At 36.2% G+C, this 23,560-nt stretch overlaps 1 protein-coding gene across 3 annotated transcripts in view; it reads right to left on the bottom strand.

Moving 5' to 3' along the window:
- Neurl4 (neuralized E3 ubiquitin protein ligase 4) overlaps nucleotides 1–23,560 on the bottom strand; it is a 646,806-nt gene that overhangs the window by 1,630 nt on the left and 621,616 nt on the right. For all 3 annotated transcript variants that reach the window (XM_090397278.1, XM_090397280.1, XM_090397281.1), the window contains one exon: nucleotides 18,712–18,847. In XM_090397278.1, coding sequence (XP_090253404.1) covers nucleotides 18,712–18,847 — 136 coding nt within the window. The remainder of the gene's footprint in view (nucleotides 1–18,711; nucleotides 18,848–23,560) is intronic.

The following is a 23,560-nucleotide window of genomic DNA, read 5'->3' as shown; positions in this document are numbered from 1 at the left end:
GATTACTGGACATACACAAATGTTTTGGTAAAATTTGGAGAAAAGAGAAAGCTAATAATAATGGTAAGTAACTGCTGGACTTCTGTTCAAAACATTGACCATATTTAGACATAAAAATGTACATAAACTAACATGGAGAGAAGATGCAAGAAATAAGAAAGGCTCACTGACTATGCTATTGGTGATGACAATGTTTTCCTACTTGATCAGGACATGATTTTACTACACAGAGAATCTGAAATTGGAAGTAATCACCATTTAGTTTTGAACAGGATAAAATTGAATTTCTTATTGAAAAGAAGTGTAAAAAAAGTTTTAAAACAAATCAAAGTTGAGCAGCTTTTAGAAGTTAACCTAGACTCAAATACACAATTATTCAAGAAAAAATGAAAAAGTTTGAAAACAAGCACTAAACCTTGAAGATTCAATGGCAGACCCTGAAGTAAACATCGAGATGTGTGATATCCCATTTAAATCGAATATGCTTCTTTGGTAAAGTTGTTAAAGATTTTAATAGTTCTGAACAATTTCAAATAAATTTTCTATACAAATTTAACAAATCAATACATCTAAAATTAACTGTTTTAAAGAGGTTTTCAAAATTAATATAGGTTCTACATCTAATAGAACGAGTAAGCATAATTCCTGATTTTGCAGTCTAATCAACTTCTTTCATAAAACTTTAAAGATTAACTTACTTCATCTGCTTTCTTTAAAACATTCTATCAGCTCTTATAATGGCTATCTAAGTCTTTACAATAAATTAGGAAATCATGTTGAAAACAGATTTCTCAGGTCTAGAATTAATTCCGTCATTCATTTGGTTTTTGTCTGCCTTGTATTTCTGCAATAAATTCTGAAAATGCTCTCTTGTACTTCAGAAGAATTCAATATTACTTCACATAAATAAAAGTCTGAGTAGTAGTGATTTGTACTGAATAAATACTGTATTAGCATGCAGCAGTGAAAGAATGTCCTCAGTGAAAAACCCAAGTAAAAAAGCAAAATTAAATGTCCATGTTACTCCTCTAAAATTTATATTAATATTTATGGCTATTTTGCCTATTTTCTTAAAGCGTACCCGTTGGAGGAGTATCCCAGATAACTACCTGATTTTATAAATTCAGTAAAACTAGCAGCTATTATAAATTTGTAATAATCCAAATTCTCCACTAAGTTCTCCTTTGTCTTTTCAGGGTTTTCTATGTTTGCCGTGTTATCATGTCCACTAATGCCAAGAGAATTGGGAATATGGGTGAGTTTTTGATAGATATTCGCTACTGGCATTAGTCGATCTTGACTGATAGAGGATGATGAAGTTATTGAAAAATAACTTCATCATCCTCTTTTTCTATACTGCTGAAGATAGAAAAAGAAACTGACTATAATAAGTTCAGCAGAAAGGTTTAAACAACATGGGAAACAGTGTACTGAAGCTATGAGATAGTAGCTAACTGGGTAAATTATAGCTGATTACATATAATTATATGCAATCAGCTACATAATAAGTCAGAGAGTGCAAGGAAGATGTAGACCTGAATTAGCAAATTAGCCTGATGAGTGCAGATAATTATTATGTAGAACTTTAATTGTGGAGACATAGACTCGAAGAACAAAAGGGCACATAGAGAAAAGGAAATTTAATTTATGCAGATGAAACGATGGAGGGGAATAGGATTTAAAAAGTGTTGGATCAAATCCCTTGATAACATGTGGATTTGGTCATAACCAAGGTAGTCTATTGGGGACAAGGGAACAACCGCCTTGCTTCTGACTAGGTGGATGTGATCCCATATTTTTGATTAGGGAGAAGTCTAAATGTGTGGAATTTTCAGTTAAAAGGGAGAGTATATGTGGAATTACAGAAGTAGTGATAACAATAAACATATAAGAGAATGGAGAAGTATCACAGCACAAGAAACTATAAGGAAAGGATATCAACAGTACATAAGAAATGGTCAAGGGAATGTTTGAAAAGAATAGTATCACATTGCATAGGTCAGGAAAATAAATCAGGTGGGAAAAAAAAAAGAAAATATTGTGGAGAGAATATAAAGAGAAAGGTGGTTAGTAAGCTCATGAGTACTGTACACCCACAGATGCAAGACCTTTGACACTTCTGCACATGCCAGAAGAAGGAGAATCCATTCTGATATTAGGGTAATCAATGCGTTTTGTGGGATGAGTGTTTATTATTATACGTCAGAAAATTAGCCTTTCTTTTATGAAAATTCTAGTTCTTAAAGTGGTAACTATTTTGCTTGTACAACAGTTTGAAAATTTACGTATAAAGCACATGATTTCGAGTGTTGGTGACCAATTCATACATCCTTTATTTCTTTCTCCCCTTCAGCACGAATTGACTATTCTTGGCACATTGCCAAGGTCGGTTCTATGAAGTTTTACATGTACAATAGTACATGTAACAGTATAAGCAAGAATGCTGAAGTTGTTTCAGCATGATAAGAATGGCAATCATAATCAATTATAAGCAAAACTAGCCAAAAGGAAATCTCTTTCACTACTGGCATGCAAAAGAAATTATTATGGCTGATAACTTTCAAGGATGCCGATGATGGGGAGGTTGCAGAAGGAATAGTGGGATTACTGAGTGAAACACCTTGCAGGGATATATCAACCAGGCAGAGACTGATGTGAGAACAAAGATGAATGTGATACTAAGTGGGTATTACAAGAAGGTGCAGAAGAAATGGCAACATCTCTGAGCAGACTATATAACTTAAGTCTCAGCTCTGGTGTAGTCCCAAAGGAGGTGCAAGACAATAAAATACTTCCATTACATAAAGGAGGATCTACAAGTGAGGTAAAAAAATTATCCCTTAACTAATTTTTCCAGTATGATAACATACTGGAAAAATTAGTTAAGGGTAGAATCTGAGGAGGTGGTTGAAGGAGTTGCTTAAGGATAAAAATTAGACTAATAGAAAGAGACCTCTGCATATCCTTTTAAGAAATGTAGAGAATCAAGTTGGGCTTCTGACCTAATGTCCAATCCTCACTTCATGGTGTACCTGTTAATAGCTTGGATACTGAACAAATGAGGATGGGCTAGCAATCTGGGTCTTAGCCTACCAAACTGTATTCTGTATAGACTTAATCCAAAAACAAAATGATGGCAAATGTGAAATGCTATGCTGGCTGAGGAGTGCCTAGTTAAACAAAGTATGCTGCTATTTTTGTCACAGAACAAGGGTAAACAACAAAAAGTCAACTAGTGAGACAAACTGAAGTTCAACATCAGAAGAATTAAAGAACAGGTACCATCAATATAAGTGTCAATGGAAAAAGAAGTGGAAGTAGAAGAATTAGAGAAATACCACATCAACATAACTGGTGTTGAAAGTTTATTTTTCCCAAGTGGAGATACCAGGCAGAAGCATTAGCAAGGTCATCTCTACCCATAGGAGTTGCCAAATGGTGTGCCACCTTTTTATTAAATTACTCTGGATTTAGAGAAAGATGTTGAAAGTTTATTTTTCACTTGGTTGGACTATAATAAATTTAGTTTAATCCTTTATCCAAGTGTGAGCAAACAAAGTTTGTGCCTGAAAGTATCTTCAGGACTGGGGTAAGGTGATACTATGGATAGAGATGACCTTGCTAATGGTTCTGCCTGGTATCTCCACTTGGGCCTGGCTCCCACTGAAGAGACCTCAATAAAAGTCGAAACTAGTCTAGGTAGTGGCCCTTCCATTAATGCATAACATTATACGTATCCGCAAGGAGATGTGTTTTGCATTATGGAAGATACTGAGATAGGAGTGATGTTAGCTTGCTCCACCTTTGCAACGAGTTGCCCGGTGTTGTACCACCTTACCCCAGTCCTGAAGATACTTTCAGGCACAAACTTTGTTTGCTCACACTTGGATAAAGGATTAAACTAAATTTATTATAAACATAACTTGTATTGCCAAAAGAAAAGCAGAAGATGAAATCAGGTGAGAGATTCTTATAAATAAAACTACAAAATGTTATATAAAGGCAACAGTGAAAGGAAGGATGGATTAGATATAATATTCAACATTAAACGTGAAGATAAACTTTTGAATGGTAGGTAATTTCAAGTATATGGGCAAATTAAAATGAGAAACTGGACAATGATGCATATGGTCACAGAAAATTTTACTAAGAAGTGAAGGAATTTTTTCAAGTCATTAGAGAAAGCATCTGACATTAAGAAAAAAAGAATAGTTGGTCCATGTTGCAGATCCAACTGCAGAGTAAGAAACAAATATCAAACATATAAAAATGTTATGGGAAAATTCAGATAAAAGAGCAAAATCTAATAATAACGGCACATACCTATTGGACTTCTGTTAGTGACTAGAACAGAAAGCCAGTACCATGTCCCAGCATAAAGATGTGCAAAAATTGACATAAAAGGAAGATACAATAAATAAGAAAGTCCCATTGACTACGTTACTATTTATACCAATATATTCATGCTGGTTCAGGACTCAAGAGTACATAGAGGACCTGAAATAAGTAGATCGCCATTTAGTTTCAAGCAAAATAAAAAGCAGAATATCATACTGCAAAGAAAAATATGTACAACAGTTTTAAAAGGATGAAAATTGAGCAGCTTTCAGGATTCAAGATGTTTCAAAACTGGAGATTTTGAAGAAAACATTGATTCAGCAAGAGAAGCATGTGGTAAAGGTGTTTGCAAAGGTAGAAAAATTAGAACTCTACAGTGGAATTCAGAAGTTAAAGTGATAGTCCTGAAAAAAAAAAGAGGAAGTGTACTGAAAGTTTCTAGCAAGTAAGTTATTATATGCTCTGAGAAAATTCAGTGATGTAAGAATGTGAAGCAATGTGTAAAAGTATATCTAGAAAAAGATCATGGAAGATTTTGGTAAGAATACAGAATATGAATATCAAGCAAAGTGGTAATATTCAAGTAACTCAGATTTAGAGACAGAAGTACTGTAAAAGGAATCCTAGATGATAGATGACATAAAAAGTGAACAAAAACCATTCTAGAAGTCAAATAATTACATTGAAAGACAGTCAAATGAGATGCAATAAGAGAACAAAGGTAAACATTTTTACCAAAATGCAGTCAGAAGTGCACAATGATATTTCAGGTAAAAAGTAAAAAAATACCAGAAATTTGAGCATTTCAACAAGAAATGCTCAAAGCACTACATAATTCAGAAGGCTTGCTTAGAAGGTTGAATATTAGATGATTGGAGTAGAGTTCTCATAATATCCATCTATCAAAAAAAGGGGAATAAAACAATGTGACAGTTACAGTGGGATTTCCCTCCTGAGTGTTTGTTCCAGGTGAGATTTATGCAAACATACTTGAAAGGAGGGTAAGAAAAAGTACACTGGAGAAGAACAGGCTGAGTTTTTGCAAATGTGTTGTCATGATCAGATTTTCACTTTCAGACAAATATTGAGAAGTCTTGAGAATATAACAAGGATCTATACGAGGTATGACAATTAAATTCCTGGAATGGCCTTGTACTATTGTGCATATGGTGAGTAGATACAACCATGTGACTGTACATGTTTGGACATGCCTGTGCTATTGCCTTAAGTTATATCACAATCAAGCCAGTAATTGACAAGCTGTGGTAGAGTGTCCACATGCATGTTTGTTGCTTTTGGTGAACAAAAATGAGTGAACGAAAAATTTAAAACAGCACATTAGCATCATTTTGTGCAAAATTAGCCAAAAGTGCAAGTGAAACTCTAGACTTGTTAAGAATGGTTTATGGTAATAATGCAAAGAAAAATTCCAGTGTGTTTGAGGTGACATAGGAGGTTTAACGAGGGATGAGAAGATATAAGAGATGACAAAAAAATTGGACAACCACATAATCATCACACATGTGAAAATGTGGAAAGAGTGCACAATTAGTTTGGTCTGACTATTAAGTATGGTTAGTAGCAGAAAAAGTAAATTTAGACAGAGAAAGAAAGGAAGATTATGATGGATGATTTGGGAACAAGAAAAATTTTTGCAAAGATGGTCTTACAAATTTTGAATGATTGTTAAAACAGTGGTGGCCTGATGTTTATTCTGATCTTTCTTTACATTTGGCTGTTTTTGAAGAGTTATTACTAGTGATGAAACTTGAGGCTTTCAGTATGATCCTGAAAAAAAAAAAACATCAAAGCTTATAATGAAAAACATCATCTATACAGAAAAAAAAAAAAAGTGTCATGATTGCAGATCACAACAATGCTTGTTTGTTTTTATTGGTTGTAAGGGCATAATTCATTCTAAACTCATTAAATAAGGACAAACAGTGAACCAACAATGTTATTTAGAAGTGCTGAATATTAAAATTAGTCATGACATAAGTGATAGCAGAGCCATCTAACTAGAAAAGAAGAAGATAATAAAATGACAAGATGGGACTCTGAATCAAAAACAAGGGGAAAGAAGCCTAGAAAGGTAACGTGAGGAGAGTGCTAGAGAAAGGTGGAAACAAGAAAGCACAATGGAGAGAAGTTGGTGGGAGAGACAGAGGTATGACAGAAGGAGAAGTCAGTCTTGGAAGCAACTGCTGACTGACAGACAGGTAATGAAATGTTCATATGTATGGCAATGGATTCTTTCAATGAGTATTATTATTTATTTCTTTTTTTATCTTTATTTTTTCATTTTTTTCTTCATTAAATTATTTTCTTTTTAGTATTTAGAAGTAAGATGAAAAGCCAAACAGCTATTTTTTCTGGCGAGGTTGATAAGTAAAGGGGATAAAAATCTCTTATTGTTTTTCAGCCAGTATGCGAAACTCTAAGATCAAAAACTACGATCTAAACGTTTCATGCCGACAAACTGTCGGCGGATCCAAGCTAAGTGACCACTTGGTAGTGCCACACCAAGGCAACTCGATGCAAAGGTGGAGCAAGCTCCCTCACTATTCTTGATATTTTCTCATAATGTAAAAACACACAGTTCCTAGGAGATGTAGTACTGCTTTACATTATGAGGAGAGGTCACTACCCAGACCGGTTTCAACCTTTTTTGAGGTCTCATCAGTGAGTAGCTAGACCTAGATAATATCAAAGTTTAAGTGAAAAGAACTTGCATACCTTCACTATACGAATGCCAGAAAGGTGTGCCACTATATTATATTATAACATATTATAACTAAGATGAAAAGCCAAACGGCTATTTTTTCTGGCGAGGTTGATAAGTAAAGGGGATAAAAATCCCTTATTGTTTTTCAGCCAGTATGTGAAACTCTAAGATCGAAAACTACAATCTAAACGTTTCATGCCGACGAACTGTTGGCGAATCCAAGCGTAAGTGACCACTTGGTAGTGCCACACCAAGACAACTCGATGCAAAGGTGGAGCAAGCTCCCTCACTAAAATGACTTTTGGCTGTTTCCAAAACTGAAGAATGCCTTGAACAAAGATTTTCTGACATCCAACATCATGTGGTGACAGTAATAAAAAGCATTCCAGAAGACAGTTCCAGAAATGTTTTGAATACCAGCAGTACTGTCTAACAAAGTGCCTCACAAGAGATTACTTCAAAGATGATGGTAGCTACTAATCAACAGGTAGGTAAATATACTTTCTAATTGGACATTCTGGTAATTTAATTGTCACACCTCATATTTAAGTTTTGTACATCTGGAAAAGGTATATGGTTAAATGCCAAGAGAAAAGGTGTTCAGCATGTTTCAATTATATGATGTAAATAGGACAGTATACAGCAATGGTTAATGTATATTTAAGTTGTAAATCAGGTAGTTTGAATTGAAGGGGATACAGGAAAATGGTCTGATGTAAATTTATTATTATTATTATAGGGGTATCTCAATGGAATCAGAAGATTCATCATGTGAGATCCACATCAACCTTCATTTCCAAAATAACTCATATCTCTCCTTAAACTCATTCAGTCAGAGCACTCACATTACTTCTGGCAATCCATTCCAGTCGTTTACCACTCCACTCTCCAAGCAAAAATCCAGTCCCCACTACCTTACTAACCAAATTCTTACACAACTTCCATGTGTGACTACCTAGTTCTTTCTTTCTACTCATCACATATTAAAAAATTTCTTTTGTGTCAATCATATAGAATCCCTTTAGTGGCTTATAAGCTTCTATAGTGTTCCTCCTATGCTAAACTTTGTAATCCACACGCACACATACACACACCTTCAATCTATCCTCAAATCTCTGCAGAGTAGTCAAGATGTAGTTTTATCATAGCCTTATAAAGAGAGATACTAACCATTCTTTCTCTATATGTTCTTCAATATCCAACTAATCCTTTGAGCTATTCTGCCAAATTTTGAATTTGCCTACTGAATTTCAATTGGGGAAGGGGTGACTGAAGGATTTGGGGATGATGGACTCTGTCCACTACTAAACTCAAAGCTCTAGCCTCATCAATTTCCTGCAATCCAGTACAATTAACATAATACATAGTAAGTAATCTTTTCATCCTGTAGTGCATAATCTTATATTTTGCAAATTAAATTCACAACGATTATTCTTTGCCCACATTGTCAGTTTGTTTAAATCATACTGCAGGATGCCTTAACCAGCTTTTATCAACTACTGTCCTCTTCTTTTGCATCATCAGCAAATAATATCCCCACTTAGATCATTCCCTCTATCATTATTACTGCACAAATTAAACGGCAATGGCCCAAGTACAAAACCTTGAGGTGCTTCACTAGTCACTCTCATTCTCCTAGATTCTACTCTGCTATATACTACTCTCTGTTGTCTCCTGTCAGCTGCCTCCCTATCTATACTACCAGATTCATATCCATTCCAATTTGATCCAACTTACGTAATAGTTTTCCATGTGGTATTCTGTCAAATGCCTTGGCAAAGTCCAGCAGTATCATGGTGCAGTAATTTTTCTTATCCAATTCTGCTGTCACTCTATTATACAACGTGATTAAATTACTAATGCACGACCATGCTGCCCACCATATCATCTTACTAGCCGCCCATTTCCAAATTCTACCTTTAACCAACTTTTCCAATACCTTAACTACTGATCCTGAGATATTAATTGGGCTGTAATTTGCTGCTGTCTTGGAGCCACCTTTATGTAACGGAACTATTTAGAACCTTGCCAGAGCTGAACTTAGATTAAACAGTTTAGTCAGGGGCACATTGTCCTAATGCACAAGCTGATATATCATCTAATCTCAACCTACTGCTGTATTCAAAATGATATTTCTCAGTATGCTCAGCATCTCCAGTTCCTCTATTTCAATTTTCACATCAGTCTCTGTTATATCAACAAATGCAAAATGTCCACATGGGATGATACAATTTTGCAAAAGTGATCACTTAGTAATTCAGCTATTTTTTCTACTTCTGCCAGTTTCCTACCATTGGTACTGATTAAAGTTATCCTTGCATAACCGTTCTTCCCTCTTAGTACGCACTGTTGTTATTCTTCAGGAATGCCTATTTAATTTTCTCTCATAATCTGCTTTCTTACATACTAGTTACCCTTCTTGGATTTGCTTTTTATTGCTTACAAAGTCAGAAAAAATTTTTCTTTATATACCATTCATAATATTTAATTTTATTTTTTGCAGCTCCTGCTTTTTATTGCTACTCATACATTTAATCCCCCTTGGTTTATCCTTTTAATCATGCATATGCAGTAACACACTCTTCCCATGCACTATTTATTCTTTGCTTGTAGCTTCTTATGCCATGGCAATGCTCCTAACTGTTTCCTAAAATTAACACTATTTCCACTGTTATTTGTCATCTATATGAATCACATTATGAAGAAAAGTGGCATTAAGCCTGATATCAAAATTGGAGATGATAATACAATCTTAGCTATTTACTTTATGCAGATGATGTTTTACTCTTAAATAAATTCACTACAAACCTGCAGGATTCTCTAATTAAACTGGATAACTGCTGCAGGAAAATAGCCAGGAGGCAGAACACTGAAAATATTAACTGAATACTCTAAATCGCAAAGTGGGTCCACAAATGTTTGAATGTTGACCATAAAAGAGAGAATGTGTGCTGTCCGCTCAAGGGATTTTGGGTCATTTTGAGAAATCAGGTGCAAATTTTTTGGCTCATATTGTGACTTTGATGACACATGGCTTCATTACTATGACCCAGAGACCGAACAATAGCCAATGAAGTGGACACACAAGGGTTCACCATAGCCAAAGAAGTTTCAAACCCAAAAGTTAGCAGGGAAGGTTCTTGTCATTGTCTTTTGGGATATGGATGTACAATCCTTACCAAGTACTTCAAAAAATGTGAAACTATTACAGCAGTTTATTTAACAGCTCTGAAGGAATTGAAGGAAAAACACCACAGGAAACTGAGCAGAGGCATGATGCTTTTGCAGGACAATGCAACTGCTCACACTGCTCTTGAAATTCAACAAACAATACACAACTTGGGCTTTCAATGTCTGCCTCACCCACCCTATTCACCAGACCTGGTCCCATCTGACTATTTCCAATTCCTAAATTCAAAGACAAAATGTATGCACATCCTCGTATGACCATACATTTTCTCGTTTGTATCACAAACTAAGGTTAGGAGTTGCTAAGATGGCAACGAGATGTCATCAAGTCACCAGATGGTAGAAATGACTGGCTTGTAGTTCATCATCATCATGCGTATCAAGGATTTAGGCCTGTTCCGGCCTTAGAAGTCATCGTTGAATCGTTTAAGAGGACATCCTGGTTTTCTTTTTCCTAATGGCTTGTACTTTAAAGGCTTGTTTTGGTAATCTTTCTGTTTTCATTCTTTGAACGTGTTCCATCCATTTATGTTTATATTTTTTAATTTTTTCTATTACTGGTTCTTGGTTTACTTCCTTCATAATTTCTTCGTTTCTTTTGTGATCAAATAGGGTATACTTTGCAGTTTTTCTCATAAACTTCATTTCTGATGTTATTAATCTTTGTTTGTCTTTTTGTTTTATTGTCCAGATTTCGCTTCCATACATTAAGACTGGTAGGGCTTTGTATTGTATACTTTTAGTCTGTATTGTATACTTTTTTTGTATAAAAATTTGTATACTGTATTGTATACAAATGTATTGTATACTTTTAGTCTGGTTTGTTTTTGAACTAGGTTTGGTTTAAATATAGAGTTAATTACACCTGTTATTTTTAAATATTTTGCAATTTTTACGTTTATATCTTTTTCATTTTCATATGTGATCATACATCCTAGGTAGTTAAATGAATTCATCTGTTCTAAGATCTTGTTATCTATTACTATTTTAGTTCTTGCTGGATCTTGTCCTTTAAAGGCCATAGTTTTTGATTTTTCTGTTGATATTATCATACCATAATCTTTGGCTATCTCATTTAGATCTAAAATAGTCATCAAGTCATCAGATGGTAGAAATGACTGGCTTGTAGTATGAATCAAAAAATATTTCCCTGTATATCATATCACATCAGTTAGTGCATTTGCCATTCAGAGTAGAGTAACCCTGGTCACATGACTTAGGCCATCTACTGATGTAATAAAAACACATCAACTTAATTCAAAACACTTAATCCTTTCCCCACATTCTTTGATCTTTTTCTGACTTTGCCATATTGTGTTGTATTCTGTTGATATGGTCATCTTTTGAGTGCTAGTTGTTTTCCACATGTTCTTTGCATTTCTTATGTAAAAACATGTATGTAGTAACAGAAGATGATTTTTATACAGAGTATCTTCAAAATGAGATAGTTTGATTTTGTGAATAGTGCTGAAAAACATTAGAAGTTGTCAGCCGCCTTTTAGCACTATATAATAAATTCTCTAAAGAAAAGAAAATCTGACAATATGGGTCATCCACATTTTCAGATTGCAGGACAACTACTTGGTAAACAAGATGATTGATCTGTAGGTATTAGGAAAATAGATATACCTTGAAATGTGATGGACTTAAAAGATGACCATAGCAACAGAATACAACACAATATGAAGTGGCTTACAGTAGTGATTATTTTATTGTCGTTGTCTGCTGTGCCATTGTAATATTTTTCTTACTTATATTATTGACTTGTGTCCTAAATTCAACTACGCCTTGATTAACCTTATATGTATTGCATTCCCAGTACCTTATGTTTTTGCTAACTCTATGCTACTTTACTCTTAATTTCACTTTACCTGCTTCAGATATATCTCACTGTTAATCCTACTTAATCTTATTCCCTGTTCCCACTGCTAGACTTTAAGTTATCAGTCTATCTACAATACACAGGTTACCAATTCTCGCACTAATCAATTAGAAAAATTTATGTAGTTTGAGAATTAAGGTAAGGAACACAGCCAAGATCATAGTTAATACACATAAATTCCTATAGCAAGTCATGGCAATTCTCAATATAAAGTGCATGCAAGGTTGCTAGTTTTTTAGAGATAGTGCATTGGCAATTGATCAGGCAAGGTAATTAAACAAAACATTTTATTTTAAGCTAGTAAGAAAGTACAATACACACATATATCTAAGGGGAGAAGAAGAACTCTCTCAGCCTATTCAAGTACTTATTAGGTACAACACACAATCGAGTAACTATACACATAACAATTACAGGCGAAAATTATACTATTAAAAAATCTTTTTATGTGAGATTTTCCGTCATTAATTTTGTATTTATATGTCTACTCATGGTATTCCCTTACTAAGAGTTAACAATTACATAGTCCCATCACAATGCTAACCTATCTATAATAAGCATGTAGCTATTCCCTAAGCTACATCTTAAATTAATTCCTCCCATTATATGTACAAATTTACAATTCATTTACCCATTTGTAACCATAACTCATTATTCAACATTTCCTGTAATTTCAACATTTCCATTTGCCTGTAAGCACTCTCATTACACATACTAATTGCAATTGTACCTTTCCAAAACATTAACAAAATGTGCTTATTTACAGTAGCCTTTTATATACCGTTCAGTCAATTGCACAAAACCTCAGTTATGTCTTCATTCTTCATCATAGGTTACGATCGCTGCTTGGACGTTGTGGTGGTTCATGCTCTGGAAATTGCTTTTTTTTTCACTATATAATTTAAGGAAATTACAACGTACTAGGATATACATTAAAATAAATTTTAATATACTTCAATATTTCGGCAACGTCACATTGCCATTTTCAAGAACTTAAGTACAAGACACGTGCACGCAGGCACAACAAAACAGTAAGTGAGGAAGAAGTAGGAAGATATTATTTCTCCTAAAGACCTGATGGTGCCCTCTAGCAGGCAATGTTAGTATTCTTGGGCAATTGGGCTGAAGGTCTTCTGATGTAGGTTTCCCAAATTTGAGGAAGTCTCATGCAGCCAAATTTGTTGAGGTTTGGATCGTTTCTTAGGGCTGAAGCTGATTCCATGAAAAGCCTTTCGTATTTGTATTTGCTATGGTGTATTATCCTGGCTTTCTTCCACCATATTCTATGCCAGGTATCCAGTGCATGGTCAGCAAGATCAGAGTGGCTGTATTGGTGAAAAGGGATGTAGTCCTTGTGTTCTGAAATTCTGATATTTGCTGTCCTGCCTGTTTGGCCAAAATAGGACAGCCTACAGCTGCAAGGGACCTGGTATACACCAGGTAGGTCTAGGTGGTGGTGGTGGTGGGGGGGGTTGGTCTTTAGTAGAGCGGATAAGGGATGCCAATTTTTTATATGGTCTGTAACAAGAAGTTATGCTTTTTTAGGATTTTTGTGATTTTTTCCAAGGTGCCTCGAATATAGGGTATGGTGATGGATTTAGAATAATCCTTATTGTGAGGGGGTTGTAGTTTACTGGTTTCAATATTTTTTGGATTTTTTTGGGAGGTAGCCATTGGCTGAGAAAGTGTTGAGAATGCGGTTTAATTCTGTGGTTAGGGCATTGTCATTCGAGCAGATAAGTTTAGTCCTGTTGTGCAGTGTCTTAATGACTCCATATTGTTGTGAGGATTGAGGTGGTGGGATTGTTGGTGAATTTATCTGCTTGTATGGGTAGGTTTTCTATAGACTGAGAAAACCAAGGTTACATCAGGCTGGCGGGTGACTAGTGTGTCTAAGAAAGGAAAGCAGTTGTTTTTTTCCTCTTCCAGGGTGAATTTTATTCTGGGGTGTTGATTGTTTAAGTGTATTAAGAAGGAGTGCATCAGAGCCATGTGGCCAAATAGCGAACGCATCATCAACATAGCAAAGCCAAACGGTTGGTTTTTGTGGGGCAGAGTTTAAGGCTTTCTCTTCAAATGTCTCTATATAAAAGTTGGCCAAGGGTGGGGAGAGTGGAGAACCCATGGCTGTCCCCTCTATTTGTTTGTAGAATTTTCCTTGCCAAAGACAATAGCCTGAGTTAATTGTGAACTGAAATAGGACTGTGATATCGGGAGGAAATTTAGCTTGGATTAGCTCTAAGGATTCTTTGAGTAGAACATTTGTGAATAAGGAATAGACATCAAAACTGACCATTATGTCAGTGTGTTTGAATGTAAGGTTTTCTATGCTGGCTTTGAAATGGGCTGAGTTTTTTATTTGTGAAGGTGTGTTGCCAGTATAGTGTGAGAAAGCTTTGGCCAAATGTTTAGCTAGTTTGTATGTGGGGGAATTAATGCCATCCACTATGGGACATAATGGCACATTTTCCTTGTGAATTTTTGGGAGTCCATACGGGGGGGGGGGGGGATATGGAGTTATATGGTTTTAATTTGTTAGTGATTTCCACAGGCCAAGAAGTGACCCTCTTAAGGAGACTGTGGAGTTTTCTCATTTGTGAGTTGGTGGGATTGTACATGATAGGGAGGTAAGTAGCACGATCTAACAATAGAGATTTCAGCTTACCTGTGTAATCTTTTTGGTTAAGCAATACTGTGGCATTCCCTTTATCAGCTTTGGTGATTATTATTTTCTTGTTTTTCTTTAATTTTAATAGAGATTTAATTTCTTTACTGGGCATGTTGGTTTTAGGTGGTTTAGCTTTGGTCAGAACACAAGCTACAGTCAGTCTAATATCGTTGGCGACGTGGTTTGGAAGGTGTCGAATCCCGCATTCAATTCGTATCATAATATCCTCAGCAGGTATTCTTCTGGGTGCAATGGCGAAGTTGTGGCCACGTGCGAGGGCATCTAGTGCTTCAGGTTTCACACTAAGTGACGAAAGGTTAACTACTGTTTCGGAAGGAAGTTGCGGTTTCAAGATCGAGTCCTTTTTTAAATTTTCAAATTCTTTGATGTGTCAATCTTATACTTTTTTAAATTCTTTCTCTGCTGCAGTGCACGAGATGTCGTATAAGATAGACCAAATTTCGTGGCTTAAGGTGCTTGAAAGGTCATCTTCGAGTGCTTGGATAGCTAAGTTAGCATCATTCAGAAAACGGTGAGTAGTAGCAATTTGTTCCCTGAGTAAAGCTTGGCTGGCACGGTTATAAATAAGGAGTGCCTCTTGCAAAGAGAAACGGTGCTTAAATTTGACACAGTTAGGGATTACCTGGTTATCCTGGCAGCGCTTCAGGAAGGTGAGACGGTTCAGTTGTCTTGATAGGTTTAACTTCATCTTACCGTAATGGCATGCTTTACGTTCGATATCATCTCCGTGGATTATGGTAATTCTCATGGAATTTAAAAAAGTACGAGATCGACACATCAAAAAATTTGAAAATTTAAAAAAGGACTCGATCTTGAAACCACAACTTCCTACCGAAACAGTAGTTAACCTTTCATCACTTAGTGTGAAACCTGAAGCACTAGACACCCTCGCACGTGGCCACAACTTCGCCATTGAGCCCAGAAGAATACCTGCTGAGGATATTACGATACGAATTGAACGCGGGATTCGACACCTTCCAAACCACGTCGCCAACGATATTAGACTGGATGTAGCTTGTGTTCTGACCAAAGCTAAACCACCTAAAACCAACATGCCTAGTAAAGAAATTAAATCTCTATTAGAATTAAAGAAAAACAAGAAAATAATAATCACCAAAGCTGATAAAGGGAATGCCACAGTATTGTTTAACCAAAAAGATTACACAGGTAAGCTGAAATCTCTATTGTTAGATCGTGCTACTTACCTCCCTATCATGTACAATCCCACCAACTCACAAATGAGAAAACTCCACAGGCTCCTTAAGAGGGTCACTTCTTGGCCTGTGGAAATCACTAACAAATTAAAACCATATAACTCCATATCCCCCCCGTATGGACTCCCAAAAATTCACAAGGAAAATGTGCCATTACGTCCCATAGTGGATGGCATTAATTCCCCCACATACAAACTAACTAAACATTTGACCAAAGCTCTCTCACACTATACTGGCAACACACCTTCACAAATAAAAAACTCAGCCCATTTCAAAGCCAGCATAGAAAACCTTACATTCAAACACACTGACATAATGGTCAGTTTTGATGTCTTCTCCTTATTCACAAATGTCCCACTCAAAGAATCCTTAGAGCTAATCCAAGCTAAATTTCCTCCCAATATCACAGCCCTATTTCAGTTCACAATGAACTTAGGCTATTTTCTTTGGCAAAGGAAAATTCTACAAACAAATAGAGGGGACAGCCATGGGTTCTCCACTCTCCCCACCCTTGGCCAACTTTTATATGGAGACATTTGAAGAGAAAGCCTTAAACTCTGCCCCACAAAAACCAACTGCTTGGCTTCGCTATGTTGATGATGCGTTCGCTATTTGGCCACATGGCTCCGATGCACTCCTCCCCTTCTTAACACACTTAAACAATCAACACCCCAGAATCAAATTCACCCTGGAAGAGGGAAAAAACAACTGCCTTCCTTTCTTAGACACACTAGTCACCTGCCAGCCTGATGGAACCTCGGTTTTCTCAGTCTATAGAAAACTCACCCATACAGGCAGATACATTCACCAACAATCCCACCACCCCTCCTCACAACAATATGGAGTCATTAAGACACTACACAACAGGACTAAACTTATCTGCTCAAATGACAATGCTCTAACCACAGAACTAAACCACATTCTCAACACTTTCTCAGCCAATGGCTACCCCCCAAAAAATCCGAAAAATATTGAAACCAGTAACCCCCCCCCCTCCCTCACAATAAGGATTATTCTAAATCCATCACCATATCCTATATTCGAGGCACCTTGGAAAAAATCACAAAAATCCTAAAAAAACATAACTTCTTGTTACAGATCATATAAAAAATTGGCATCCCTTATCCGCTCTACTAAAGACCAACCCCCCCCCCCCCCACACACACACCTAGACCTACCTGGTGTATACCAGGTCCCTTGCAGCTGTAGGCTGTCCTATTTTGGCCAAACAGGCAGGACAGCAAATATCAGAATTTCAGAACACAAGGACTACATCCGTTTTCACCAATACAGCCACTCTGGTCTTGCTGACCATGTGCTGGATACCTGTCATAGAATACGGTGGAAGAAAGCCAGGATAATACACTGTAGCAAATACAAATACGAAAGGCTTTTCATGGAATCAGCTTCAGCCCTAAGAAATGATCCAAACCTCAACAAATTTGGCTGCAAGAGACTTCCTCAAATTTGGGAAACCTACATCAGAAGACCTTCAGCCCAATCGCCCAAGAATACAAACAAAATCCCTGCTAGAGGGCACCATCAGGACTTTAGGAGAAATAATAGCTTCCTACTTCTTCTCACTTACTGTTTTGTTGTGTCTGCCTGCATGTGTTTTGTTCTTAACATTCTTGAAAATGGCAATGTGACGTTGCCGAAATATTGAAGTATATTAAAATTTATTTTAATGTATATCCTAGTTGATGTTGTAATTTCCTTAAATTATATAGTGAAAAAGCATAACCAACGTCTAAGCCTTTCCACGATAATCTGGGAATTGCTGGACAAGGTTGGAGTGATTCTTCTGTTGGTATTGCCGCTTCGATTTCCCATCAGTAACAAGGAACTGTCAAAGTCTCTGTTATGACCGTGGGTATTAGCACTCTCCTAGCACGTCCATGCGTTCAAGCAGTAGTTCCGCTGATCAAGGCCTCACCTTCACACACATGGACCTCCATCCTCCGAGAAAGGAAACGGCACCACAAGCAAAAAGTCCCCAAAAGACCTCGCTGGTCCATCTTAGTCCTTTTATATATCTTCTATAATCCTTTGTTACTACGTTATAGTTTCCAGGATTACCTGCCAGCATGATGATGTCACTTCAGCTCCCTCCGTTCGAGTGCCTCTATCGTGGGTGCATATTTTTATGTTCGTAAGACTTTGTGTACATTTGTTTTTGCTTAGTCATCATTCTAATCTGTTAATGCCCTCTTTTTTGTTTTACATACAATTTAATGGAATTTATTTTATGCATTTCACAGAAAGATTATTGCATTTACTCAATTACTACATAAATTCTATTTTATACATGTTTGCAAACCTCTGTAAAATCGAACTCGATGAGTTAATTAATTTAACAAATCGCGAGAGATTTTACAGTAGCATGATGCAACAGTTCTAAAGAGATGAATTTGGCATAAGAAACTGTTTGATCTTGTCATATCACTGTAACCACCGAATATATATGTGAATTATCTGGCATTCAAAGCTTTCATATAAATTGAGTGCAGATTGAAAATTTGATTCACTCAAGAAATTTTAATTAAAAATATGATTGATCTTAGTTAAAACATACATAAAGATAGATAAATAGACCAATTTTACTGCATGCAGAGACAGCATTTGTTGGATAACAGCTAAGAAATATGAAAAAATTAAAGGAAAAATTACATACTCATAACGTGGAGAAAATATGTTAGTTCCAGCATATCGAAGGGTGGGAGAGAGATAAACTTGGCAACTTTCAAAGTCCTTTGAATTCCCTTTTCTAACAGCTTTCTTTACAGATTGTCCATTAAGTCCAACTCTGTCTATAATAAAAATCATAACATTTTAATTTTAAAAATATATAGTAACTGTGTTAAGTCTGGCAGGGAAATGCATTATAGTGATTATTTGCTACATACATACATAGCTCATTTCTTATAAGCAAAGGTAACTAATTCCCATTTAAAGTAGTATGCGGTATCTTAGTTATAGGTTTATGACTGCATTAAAAATATTTCAGGTAAAATATTCTTACTTGTACTCAGTAATCTCCATGGAGTCTAGGAATCATTGCAGAAGATCCATTCTAACCACTGTTCACACTATTATCTCTTCTTGAACTCAACCATCGAAAAAGCACTCACAACCACCTATAGCAAACCATTCCACCTATTCACCACTCTCCATGCAAAAAATCTAATCCACAATATTTGTACATAATTTTCAGGGATAATTCCTTTTTTCTTTCCTTTCCAGACTATTTTGAAAAGTCTTTTGGTGTCAGTCCTATAAGACTCCTTAAGGGTGGGGAGGGGGGTATTATAGAATTGATACCAAATGACAATTTATATGATTCTATTATGTATCCTCTTTTATACCTATTGACTAATCTTTGAAGCCCAGAAATCTTCAGTCTATTTCACAGACCAGCCACAAATTATGTTACTCATCTGTGGATCTTCTCCACCATTTCTTTCCTCCATGGAATCCAGGCAACACCATCTGCACATGGTGTAATATTATTAAAATCTTATAAAGAAAATAATAACCTCCCTATGGCTACTTGTTGTGTTCTTTGTTCATGGTAAATCAAGTATCCCCCCCTCAAATCCCTGGCCTCATTAATTTCTTGCAAATCATTCCACTAATGTAGTATACAACTTGTGATCTTTTCATTCCAAAGAGCACAACCTTACACTGGCAGCCATTTACCTTTGCTATCTTTAAATAATTTCCTATATCCCTGATTTCTTGCGATTCAGTTGCACTAATGTGGTATAAAGCTTGACATCTTTTCATCCCCACCTACACTTGGCTGATGTTACACTGGCAGCCATTTATCTTTGCTTATACTGCCAGTCTATTTAAGTCATTCAGTATGTATCACAAGATCATATTCATTTGCTATCTCTCTTCTTGCATTGCATTATTGACTAACATTAAATCATGGAATGCAGAGAAACAACCACGGCTTCTGACCTAATGTCCAATCCTCACCTTCTCGTGGTGCACCCTGTTGGGTATCTACTTGGATACTGAACGAACGAGGATAGGCTGGCAATTTGGGATTTAGTCGACCAAATTGAATTCTTATTGGTTAAACCAAAATAAAAAATGATGGTACAACATGACAAAATTTCATGCCGGCTGGGGCGTCGCCCGGTTAAACAAGGCCCCCGTTGTTTTTGCCAGGGAACCAGGGCGAACAGCAAAAAGTCAGCTACTGGAATAAATCTGAAAACAAACCCCAACTCAACATCACCAGAGTTAAAGATCGGTACTATCAACGTAAGAAGCCTGAATGGCAAAGAAATGGAGCTAGCTGAGGAATTAGATAAGTACCAGATCGACATAATAGGGGTGACTGAAACAAAAAAGACAAAAACTGGTGAGATCTTTCTGAGCAATAAATACAAAATGTTATATTCAGGCAATGACAATCAAGGAAAAGGAGGAGTAGCCATAGTATTCAACACAAAATACGAGGCTAATCTTCTTGAATGGCAGTTATTCTCAAGTAGAGTAATGTGAGCAAATATGAAAATGGGAAACTGGACAATGAGACTTATTTGTGCCTATGGTCCCATCCCAGAGAAGGTTCTACTAAGGCAGAAGTGGAGGAATTTTTTGAGGCTTTAGAAAAAGCAACTGACACAATGAAAAAGGAAAAGTTGGTCTTGTTGGGGATCTAAATAGCAGAGTAGGAAATGATTATGAGACATACAAAAATATTTTGGAAAAATTTGGAGAAAAGAGCAAAGCTAATAATAATGGCAAATATCTGTTGGATTTCTGCTCAGGACATGGACTGGTTATTACTAACACCATGTTCCAACATAAAAATGTGCATAAATTCACATGGAGAGAAGACGCTAGGAATAAGAAAAGTCTCACTGACTATGTTATTGTTGATGGTGATGTTTTCTCCCCGGTGCAGGACACCAGAGTGTACAGAGGATTTGAAATTGGAAGTGATCACTATTTAGTCTTGAGCAGGATAAAATTGAATTTCATATTCAAAAGAGTAACATCTAAGAAAGTTTTAAAGCGAATAAAAGTTGAGCAGCTCTCAGATGTGAACTATAGACTTAAATACACAAAGGTTATTGAAAAAAAAATGAAAGAGTTTGAGAACAGGAATCAAATCTTGGAGATTCAGTGGCAAAACTCTGAAGAAAACATTGATTGATTCTGCCATAGAGGCATGTGGTGAGGTTGTCTGCAAGGATAGAAAAATCAGAACTCCATGGTGGACACAGGAAGTCAAAAAGGCAGTGAAGGAAAAGAAGAAAGCATATCAAAAGTTCCTGTCAAATAAGTCAGTTTGTGCTCTTAGAGAATATAGAGACAAATGCAAGAATGCTAAACACTGTGTAAAACTAGCTAAACAAAAGTCATGGGAGGACTTTGGCAAGAATATAGAAAATAAATATCAAGAAGGTAAATATTCTGGAGGTTGTTGAAGAAGCTTAGGAATGGAGGAAAGAGTGCTGTAAAAGGAGTTAGAGATGATAAAGGTGACATGAAAATGGGAGAAAAAGATATCCTTGAGGTATGGAGTAATTACTTTGAAAAACTGCTAAATGAAACAAGCAGTGATGACAGCACAGTGGTAAAAAACACTGACCAGGCATGTAGTCAGGAATACATATCCATACTTGAAGTAGAAAGAGCCATCAAAGGCTTGAAATATGGAAAGGCAGCAGGAGTAGATATTATTCAACCAGAAATGCTCAAGTATGGTGGTATAAAAGTCTTACAGTGGCTGCACTGCATAGTTCAGAGGGACAAATTCCAGATGATTGGAGTAGAGCTCTCATAGTACCCATATATAAAAAGGGAAATAAAACTGAATGTGAGAATTACAGAGGTATTTCCCTACTGAGTGTTCCTGGCAAGATCTATGCAAGTATACTTGAGAAACGGTTGAGAAGAATTGTGGAAGAAAAGCTTGGTGAATAACAAGCTGGGTTCAGGCCAAATAGAGGCTGTCAGGATCAGATCTTCACTTTACGACAAATAGTTGAGAAAGCATGGGAATATAACAAAGATCTGTATTTAAGTTTTGTCGATTTGGAAAAGGCATATGACAAGGTGCCAAGGGAGAAGCTATTCAATACGCTGCAGTTATATGGTGTCAATGGGGCATTATATCAAGCAATACTTAGTCTTTATTTGAGTTGTAAGTCAGCAGTTAGAATTGAAGGAAGTACAGGAGATCGTTTAATGTTAAATCTGGTGTGAGACAAGGATGTACACTATCCCCTCTGTTATTCATTATCTATATGGATCACATTATGAAGGAAAGTGGTATTAAACATGATATCAAAATTGGAGATGTTAATGTCAGCTCTTTGCTTTATGCGGATGATGTTATACTTCTAAATATATCTGCTACAAGTCTGCAAGATTCTCTGACTAAATTGAATAGCTGTTGTAATAGATATGGTATGAAGGTCAGCAATAAAAAGACAAAGACAATGAAAACAGGCAGAATCATTGAAAATGTCAACTGTGTTGTGAATGGAGAACCTGTGGAACAAGTAAAACATTTCAACTACTTAGGCACGATTTTTACTGAAGATGGTAAATTAAATATAGAAATAGACAACAGAATCAGCAAAGCTGGTAGGGTGGGAAATCAATTGAATAAATTCATATGGAATAAGAGAGAAATTAGTTGGAACACTAAATTAGCTGTATACAAGACAGTGTTCAAACCAGTTTTAACTTACGGATCTGAGAAGTGGGTCAGAAGTAAAACACTTGACCATAGACTAGAGACCGCAGATATGAGAGTCATGAGAAAGATTATAGGCATGAACAGATGGCATCAATGGTAATATCATATTAAAAACGAGGATATTAGGAAAGAACTTGACATTGTCAGCATCCAGGAATGCATTAGCAGAGCTAATCTCAGGTGGTATGGTCACTTAAACAGAATGGGCGAGGAAAGATTAGCAAAGCAAGTGTTCTCTGCCAGGTTGGCAGCAAAACGACCCAGAGGAAGACCAAGATATAGGTGGATTGATACAGTACAAAGTGCCTTAGATGATAGAAATATAAGATCTGATAATGTTGAAGTCTTGACAAGTAACAGACTGATTTGGAAGAAAATTGTAGATAGGAAGTTAATAATGATGTAATTTTTTTCATGTAGTTACACACCCCTTGAGGGTACATGGCAGGAATTTGATGATGATGATGAGTTCTATGTGATAGTATGTCAAATGCCTTTACAAAGTCCAGCAGTATCATTCTGTAGCCATTTCCTTTATTCAACTAAATTGTCATTTTATTATAAAATATAAGCAGATTACTAAGGCAAGACCTACCCTTCACTAAACCATGCTACTCCCCCCCTGCCCCCCTTCCGATAAATAATCATATTTCCAGTTCATCCAGTTTTGAATTTTGTCGTTTACTAACTTCTCTAATACCTTAACCATCATCACTCCTCAGATACCAATTGGCCCATAATTTGATAACTTGGCTATTTGGATTTATGGTTAAAGAAACTAAATCTATAAGGC

Source organism: Typopeltis vanoorti, chromosome 8 (assembly GCF_054136105.1).
Source record: "Typopeltis vanoorti isolate ZY-2024b chromosome 8, IOZ_Tvanoo_1.0, whole genome shotgun sequence".
NCBI lineage: Eukaryota > Metazoa > Arthropoda > Arachnida > Uropygi > Thelyphonidae > Typopeltis > Typopeltis vanoorti.
Note: the sequence above shows the minus strand (reverse complement) of the source record. Positions and strands in the feature narration are given on the sequence as shown.